At 18.5% G+C, this 10,369-nt stretch overlaps 1 protein-coding gene across 1 annotated transcript; it reads right to left on the reverse strand.

Annotated features, from left to right (window-relative positions):
- Window positions 1-7,506: 7,506 nt before the first annotated feature.
- Window positions 7,507-8,407, reverse strand: MKS88_001050 (fam-m protein; the record flags this gene model as incomplete). The annotated part of the gene is made up of 2 exons (XM_067219703.1): window positions 7,507-8,193; window positions 8,321-8,407. 2 exons carry the CDS (start codon window positions 8,405-8,407, stop codon window positions 7,507-7,509), a joined length of 774 nt encoding a protein of 257 aa, XP_067074982.1.
- Window positions 8,408-10,369: the final 1,962 nt, after the last annotated feature.

The following is a 10,369-nucleotide window of genomic DNA, read 5'->3' on the forward strand; positions in this document are numbered from 1 at the left end:
ATAAGAAAAAATTTATTTTTTAAATGCAAAAAAAAAAATTGTACAAAAAATAATGTTATTTATTTACTTTTATTTATGTTAATTTGATTTACAACCCAGCATTTGTAATATGGCTTATTTAGTTACTTTTAATATTTTGGACATTTTGTTTATGTCATTTTTTACTCTCATAGAATATTTCTATAAAGTACAGAACAATATATTTAATATTTTATCATAATATATACATATATATATTGTTAAATAAATTATAAAAAATATGCTTACTATATAAAAAAATCTTCGTAAAAATTTTATAATAAATACAAATTTTTCGTTTTGTCAACATGCATGGTTTTTAAACATTTTTTTAAACCTTTCTTTTAAAAAATAAATCAAAATTCCACTGAATTATTTATTTTTACCCTAAACTAAGATATAGTATACAAATAGCTTAATTTTTTAGTAAACATTTTATTTTTTTCTACAAAAAGTATATATACAATTAGGGAATTGTATTATTATTATTATATATATATATATATATATATATATTTATATCGTTTACATACATTTCTAATTAGGTCTTTTTTATATTTAATATATAATATCATTAATATCACCGAAAAATAATAAAACAAAATAAATATAAAATAATATTATATTTTAATTTATATTGTTTTGTGATCATATTTACACTATATATACCATTATATAATCTAAAAGAAAACATGATATTTATATAAATATAGAATTATTATAGGTTCTAATATATTTCCCTTATATAATCAGAACAATTTAATACATAGAGCAACCTAAGTTCTTGAATCTTTAAAAAAAAAAGTGTTCGATTTTATTTCCTTTTTTATAATTTAACATATAATATATATGTTTTACTTTTTCTAAGAAGTTTCTGTAATACAATTTTTACATGTCTTCTAAAACACTATGAAAAATATAATTGATTATATAATAGTCATAAAAATAATTGTATAAGACAAGATGGCAATAATTTTTTTATGCAAACGCAATAGGGTACCATTTTAAAAATTTGTTAACGATTAGCACTAGAATACTCAATATAAATAAATCCAAGTTCCTGTAAAATCTACTTTCATCAGTATCAATCAACAGAGCAAGGAATAATCATGTTACTTGTTATGAATATATTAATTTCCATTAATTAAATTATCATTTCTTACCGGATTTTTTTAATTTTTTCTTTTATTAACACTGTAAATTATTCAAATTAAAAATGTGAATGGACATCTACAATCTCTCTATCTTAGTACTACATAAAATTAATATTTTGAAGTAGTATTTTATTTAAATATATTCAATCTTTCTAAAAGTTGATTTACTTCATTTTAGTTTTTTTGTTGCATTCATTTAGAAAAAAAGTATATACATTGAAATATATAAAAAAAATAAAGAAATATCTGTAGATGGTGTTGCAAATAATCAGACATATTCTAGTAACTAACGAAGTTGTATAATGTATCATACTTTACAAAATTATAATTTATAAATTGCTATTAAAAGATATATTTGTTCATATGAAATAGAGCTATGAACAAATAAATTAAAGGATATTTTAGAAAAATACAAATCAAAATAAATGTAAGAATAAAAATGTTCACTAATATAATGACAAAAGAGATAATATACAAAAGACTATAATCCTAACAGTACTATAAAACGTTTTTAAAAAAGAAACTAGTCAACGTATTTAGGTAGCTAAAAAAATACAATATGAAATTAAAGAATAATCATTTTATTGAAGTTTATACATTATGAATAAGATATAATGTAAATATAAAATTGCATTCATATTAAATATATAACAAATATTAATATTATAACTCAAGTTTAACATAGGGCATATAATATTTATTATGAGAAATCATCCATATAATAAATATAAATATATTTAAGCACAATTCAATAAATATATATGTATAACGTTATCACTATGCATATTAAAAAATAAAAATTTTAACCTATTTTCTAAAAACTAGTAATAATTAAAATATGTTATATATTAATGTAGAATTAAAGCAAATATAATAAATTTTATAATATAATAATTAATATAACATATATACGATAAAACGTGCAATCAAATTTTAAAAAATCAATATTAGAACTGCAGAGAATTATATTAAACATATTATATATGAAAAGAAAAAACGTAATTCTATAGGATTAAACGATATGAAGTGAGCATAAAAATATTATCAGGCACACTGCATTACAATAAAATTCATAAATAAAATTTATTTCATATTACGAGCAACAAAATATATAACAAGTTCTCTATATAGTATTATAAGACTCTATATTTATCTATGTAACTAAAAGAACAAATATAAAACATTTTTATCATCAAAAATAAATCTACCAATTTACTTTGAAGATACTTTATTCTTTAAAGAAGATTTTTCTACTATAATAAATATATAATTATGAAGTCAATTATGAAATAATATGCACAATAAATTTAAATTTATGTGCACCTTTTTCTAATAATATACACCACAATAACTACTTTGGGAATTTATACATATTAAATAAAAAAGAAAAAATATAATTAGTTACTCCACTATTTTTTCTTAAATAAAATTATTTTTAATTATATTTCTTTTATTTTCCTTTGATACATTTAAGCCTGTAACATTTCTATTAGTTTATACTATGTTAATAATTTACATACTGTACAAAATAATTTTAATATTGTACGTTATTTTTTTAATAAATAATACACTATCTATAAAACTTCAACAATTTGTATGAAATATTATTAATTTTGTATCACTTACAAGTAAATTTATTGTATAAACTTCAGCATAAAGCAATGATTTACATAATATATTAAAACAAAATAATAAAATATATATAAACAAAAAAAAAAAAAATTTACACTTGTGTACATAAAATAGTAAATAAATAAAAAAAAAAAAAACTATATGTAAAAAAAAAAGAAATATATGAAAAATAATATAATTAAATAAAATATTTCATATAAACAATATGACACACGTACCTTTTTTTTTTTTTTTCTTCATATTATCTTAAATATTACTATAAATTAAAAAGAAAAAATTTCAATTAAGTGCTCATTTATTCGTATAAGCATAACAGCAAAATTTGTTATAAAATATTATTATTATTATCATAAGAAAGAACATAATACAAAGATATATATGGAAGACAAAATAAAAGTAAACACAATAACGTTATCCTTGTACTATTGAAGTACCCTTTTTTATTTTTATATAAAAATAATAATATTATATTTTTTATTATTTATATACTCACTAAACAGTTACATTATATGTAATAAGTTCTTGGTAAATGAAATAAGCATGAGAATATTTATTAAGTATATTAAAATATAATTAACTAATAAAAATATTTTGTTGAATTTTTCATTATAATAGTAACAACTGATCCCTTCATATATAAACGAAAAAATTTTAAAATAAGCATGTATGATTCAAATACATATAGAATTCCTTTTAATAATTTATCTTATAAAAAATATAACATTCTGTACATCGTTATATTATAAGATATAAAATAAAAACTGATGTATAATTTCTTATATAAACTTTTTTATTATTTTTATATTTAAATATTCAATAAATATATAAAATTTGCATTCCATATTTTTACACAGTACACAGCCTTCCTTTTGTGTATTATTGTACAAATACCTTTTACATAGGAGGAATTCATTTTATAACCATCTTCCATTAATGATCAAAATATGTAATTTAAATTATTTTAAAGTCCCCAGTTAATACTTTAATATTTTTCAATAAAATATCCTTCTATCCCCCTAATTTGTTTTTTAACATGTGGATAACAGTTCTATATAAATATAAAATTGTTCATAATTAACTGAACAACAAAGTGAATGAATGAGATTAATAGATATGTATATATTATATTAATATATATAAAATTAAGCTATTTAAAATATAAGAAGTATTTTCAATGTTTGTTTATTTTAAACCATTTTTTGAGTATTTAAATACAAAGGAAGAATCTTAACTGTATAAAATTTTAACACGTTTTTAGTTTTTAATTTTCAAATGCATTCTTTATTTTTTTAGTTATATTTCTACATAAAATATAATATTTGATTTTATTAGAAATTTCTGTTTTCCGTGGAATAAAATAATATATTACTTGTATTAATATATATCACATAAATTATATGATGTAATAGAAATTTTTATATCTACTAATTAAAAACATTTGGATACGCCACATGTTGATACTTTAATAAGAAATTAAATTGGACATATTATATAACACTTATGATGGTGCAGTATGCGTTTTAAAAGAATAACAATAATTTAAGTCCTATTTATATTTTTTATACGTGTATATGTACCAAAATATTCATATAAATGATTCTTATGAATTACCACCAAAATATAAAATATAACAAAATAAATCAAATAAAATATATTTTTTATTTAGCAACAATGATAATTCGAATGATCTTTATTAATAACTTTAATGATGAAAAAATTATGTTTCCCTTGAAATACTATTATCATTATCTCTTTTTGTTCAGAGTTATATGTGGCATGCATTCAGATATACTAATGTAGCATCAAGATTCCTTCATTATGTACTTCAGTATAAATGTTTATCGCTCTTAATTCAGTTATTCCTCATTATATTCAAGAGTATAATGGTTTAATTTTATGCTCAAAATAAGTTTATAGAGTGCTTAATTGAGATGCCCATTTTAAAATGAATTATTTTTATTATTAAATATATTTATATTGAAAGGTCCATCAATAGTACTTATAAAGCAAAAATTAAATTAAAGAGCCATTATTTGTAATATACAGATATTTAACTATTATAATTGTGTAATTAACCATGAAAATATAAGAAATGTTTACAACATTAAGAATGATATGGATGGAGCTTCTTATAGCGAAGTAGAAGAGGTATCTGCATAAATACATAATTTTATAAGGAAAACTATAATAATTATTTCTGCATTCACTGCCAAAAATGTAACTACCCTAAAATGATAGAACTATAAAGTTCTTATATATGTTTAAATAATAATAAAATTTTCACTAATTATGGTTGATACATTTTAATACAAAAATTTCTGAAAACATTTAAGAAAAAAAAATTCTTAATATTGTGATTGTCCTATTTTCAGAATTTTATTTTATCTCCAGTTGCTGGCATAAATTAGTTAACTTAAGAATAATTTCATGCTTACCTTTTCATTTATATAAGTTTTTTCTAAGATTAAATGAAACTTATTTGTTTATAACAACACATAATAATTCAAAATTGCTTAGTATTATCCTTTGTTAAAATCATATATCTAGTTCCACTTATATAAATTCCTTCAATATCTAGAACTTAATTTTAATGCTAAACCTATTATTTCATAAAATATACACTTCATACAAAATTTTTTTCAGTAGTACCTAAAAATTTATAAAAATTGTGAAAAGAACGGATAGATTAAAAGAATATTAAATATATATATATATTTACAAAAATATATTTCGTCATTCTAAGGACAACAAGAAAATATTATAATCATGGTTATAATATGATTTATAGTAAAAAAATTTGTAATATATATTATTGCGAATTAGTGTCCAGATCCATAATAAATATGTATTGGTATCATAAAATTTACCCCATGTCTGTTTAAATAAGTACTGAATAAAATAACACTTGTTCTGATAAAAATAATAATATATTTTTTTTTTATTTGAAAATGCATTAAAAAAAAAAAAAAATATTATCACACTAGAATTATTCTATATGTCTACACATAAATATGATGCTTACATAAAAATAAAAATTTTAACTAATTATAGTAATATATAATATTATCAAAAAAATATATAAATACTTATTATTATAATATATGTTAGTAATTTGTTCACCTTTTTCATGCAATATTCTCTATATATTTAGTCTCATCTTCAGTATATCATATGCATTCTTTTACAAAGAATAAAATATTCATGAATTATTTTATTGATCAAACATTATTTTTTAAAGTATATATAAGTCAGATAACGGAAAAATATATTAATACTATATTATCATTTTAATTTGGATCTATGAAAAAGAATATTTAATAAATAAAAATTAAACACGAAAGTATACAAGCAAAACAGTTAAATGAGAAATATATACATTACATATATTTAATTAAACCTTATAAAAAAAATACAGTAGTTTTTTACATTAACATAATTAACGCTTATCTAACCAAAAAAAAGCTTTTTTTTATTTATGAATTAACTATATAATAATAATACATTTATTTCAATTATATTATATTTAAAATATGAGCATTATAAATAAAAATAATTTAGCGATTGTTATTATAATCTATATATATTTTATACTCTTTTAAAATGATATTAACTCTTAATTTATTTGTAGACATAAGAAATAGGACATATATATATATATACTTATTTATTTTCATTCCTATAATGATAATTTGAACTTTTAGAGACATGTGCATATATAAAATTTCATTATTAAGAAAAAGAAAAAAAAAAAAATTTATATATTTTATATATTAATATTTATTTTCATTTAATACATTCAATTTATCTTTTGTTCATGTAAAAAATAAGAAAGAACATATTGTATATTTATTTGTAAATATTCAATACAATATATATTTAAATATTTTTGGAAAATTGTATAAACACCCGAATTAGGTGGAATAATAAAAAAATTAAATGCCACTAACTCTTCATATAGCCATGAATTTTTATAAATCTAAAGTTATTAAATAATTACAAATAAAAAGTATTCAATAAAGATATTATTTTATTAAGCATTCACATATTCCTTTTTGATCAATGCAATATGAAAAAATGTGTGTTAAAAGGATTTTTACATTAAATATGCTTTATAATTACTATGTCATAATATATTTTACAGAATAAATATTAAGTTTTTATAATATATATATATGTTAACGGAAAAAAGCATATTCATTTTATTATATTATATAGAAATAAGACACATACACTTTTAATTTATAAGTAATAACACATTTTTTTATTATGTGATTGAATAATCTCTTTACAATAGAACACGAAAAAAAATAGAAAAATACTCTTTTTAATTTATTTACAAATTACTATGCTTTAATTATAATATGCGAAATGTGCCATTAAATGTTATGTTCAACATGAAAATTTTTATTTTCCTTAAAAATTTACTCAAAGACACGAATATATATTAAAATATAATATTTAATTAAATAAAAATATATATTAAAATAAAAATACAAAAACATTAAAGCATTAAAATTTTCCATAAATGAAAAAACAAAAAAAATATTTTTTATATTTATTTGTATCAGAAAGATTAGGTATATGTGAGTGCATTTGTAAAATTTAAGCAATTACGGTAACGTATAAAAAAATATATATCTAAAAATATTACAGATATTACTTCTCATTAAAAACTTCCCTAATCAAATTAGCTCTTAATATATTATTCATTTAACTGGGCCCTCAATTTAATATTATTATATATTTCTTTATTTTTAAGGATCTTAAAAGTCACTGTAACAATTAATATAACTATTGCAATCAAAATTACACCATATACCATGTAAAAAAAATGATGTCGAGCTTGACCCATTATGGCACCCAGTGCTTTGTCCCACCATTTTTCTAACTGCAGTGCATTATAAAATGCATCTCCTGGTTGTGGTAAACATTTATATTTTTGTAATATAGGCATTCCTATTCCCACCAATAAAGTAGGTAGAAATATATAAACAATATAACGGTATTTTCTAAATTTTAGTTTTTTTGAAGCTATGGTAGCAATCATCCTATTTTTTTCAATATAATCATCATGATCTATTTTTTTGACCCATTTTCTTTCAAATTGGAAATGCTTTCCATCAAAAAATCCATTATTATAATCAATAACTTGTTTATAGTATTGTCCCTTTTTTAATGAACTTATACTAGAATTTTTGTTTTTTCCTTTGGCCATTTTTGCATCAGTACATATATCTTTTTGTTCGTTTTCACAATTGTTTTCCATTGTTTTTAACCATATAATACTCGAATTATTATTTATTTTACTTTTTGCTAGTAATCTACAAATTCTTGTATTTAATTTACCGTCAAAGTTGTGTTTTTCATCAATGTGTTTGTTAAACGTACTCTGAAAAAACTAAATAAATTTTTGATATTAAAAATAATATATTATGCAATGACAAAAAACTGTATTAAAAAAAATAAAACAAGAAGAATACGTATAATACAAATATCCTTAAAAAAATTTATTATACTATATCATTGCAAAAAAGACATGTCCATCTTAAAAGGATAAAAGTATAAATTTTCATAAATAATAGTGACATAATTTTTTCTTCCATAATATGTATCTTTAATTTAGTAGTATATCTACTGAGAAAATTATTAAGAAAAATGTAATATACTTTTAATGATGTAAGATACTGTATTTATTTTAAAAAGTTTTTTTTATTATAGTTTTATAAATACTTAATACAATTCATATAGCTATAATATATTTTACGTTGTTCGTAAAGAAAAATAACTTTAAAAATTTAATTTCATAGTATTAACCTAATTTTTATTTTAAAAAAAACATTTCTTTAAAATAAAAATTTTATTTCATTCATAATCATACAAAACGCAAAATATACTCAATTAATATAATACACTAATCAAATAATTTTGTTATTCGTACTTTTCATTATGAAATAAAATAAAAGAATATATATACGATGTCTTAAATATTTGGAATATATGAGCTTTATATACAACATAAAACTTTCAGAATATATATATTTAATACTCTCCTCTACATATTAGGATAATAATTACAAACTTTAAGTATGCTATCATGTAAATAATTCCAATTTTATAAAAGTTATATTTTATAAAAACAGTTAATTATCGTTAAAAAATATTAATTATTATTTCATAATAATGATGGTAATAATAAAAGAAAGAAAGGCATTTCGTTCAAAAATTTTTCTTTGTATTAATTACAAGTGATTTCATTAGTACTTATTCTCCTGCAAGGTTTTACTATAAATAAAATATATATATAATTGAATTTATAATGTACTACTAATAGTTATTAAAGATATGTAATTTTTAATTAGATCCTAATGGTACTTTTTTAATTTTGTATTAAATTCATGAAAATTATAATCTTTATTTAATTATGTTCCTTATCATAATTCTTGAAAATTATAATTTTTATTTAATTTTATTTTGTATCATTATTTATAAACGAAAATTCTTCATATGTATGGACGTATTTCGTTTTTTTCTTTTCATTTAAATATATATAATTAGAACAAATATTAATATATACAAAATAAAGTATTAACAGTAAAATTAGTAAAAAATATTACATGCAATTGAAGTAATTCAGAAATATTTCAAATGAAATAAATTTACAAATAAGAAAAAAAAATATAAATTTTAATATATATGTAACAAATAAAAAAGATCAACAATGTAATTTAAAAAGATAAACAATTTTGTAATTTTTCTGACCTTTTTTACAAGGTTTATATTATATTATATTATATTTATTTTTTTGCACAAACGTAGTTCAAGAGCGTATATTAAAGGCATAACATAATGAAAAAACATAAGCATATAAATAAATAATACTATATTAAAAACATTTTTACAGTTATAATTAGTTATTTCTTATTCTTTCTGTTCCTTGTGCATTGTAAAAGGAACAGTGATAATTATATAAGTACAATATCCTCAAAAATTGTTGAAATTATATGAAATATAACGTTATATATTTGTTCCCTTAAAAAATTATTATACTGCGAAGAACATAATTAAAATATTTTAAAAAATTATCAATTAATATATATATATATTTTTTTTTTTTTAAATAATATATCACTTAAGCACTTGTTTCAATTAAATAAATGAAATTGGAAAAAGATTAAAAATATTTACAGTATCACGGAATACTCTATGTTGTTGTAAATATATTAGAATTGTTCTTTATTATTATTTACGTATTCATTTTTTAAAAGTAATATAAATTAATACGTAACTTTCTTATTTTGCATGCAGAGTAAATATATAATAGTGGCTTTAAATAGATTTTTTCATAGTTATGAAGTACAGTAAAAACCAAAAAATATATAATATATTATTAATTTATTTATTCTAATATATATACTAATAATTACAGATATATAACCATAAAATTTCACTAATTTTTATACTATTTAATGTAGTATATGATTCCATCTATATGAAATGATAATTTTATTTTATTACAAAGTTACCATTTACATTTCATTTTCAAACATATAGAAGTATAATTAATT

The sequence above is a fragment of the Plasmodium brasilianum genome, chromosome 4, assembly GCF_023973825.1.
Source record: "Plasmodium brasilianum strain Bolivian I chromosome 4, whole genome shotgun sequence".
NCBI lineage: Eukaryota > Apicomplexa > Aconoidasida > Haemosporida > Plasmodiidae > Plasmodium > Plasmodium brasilianum.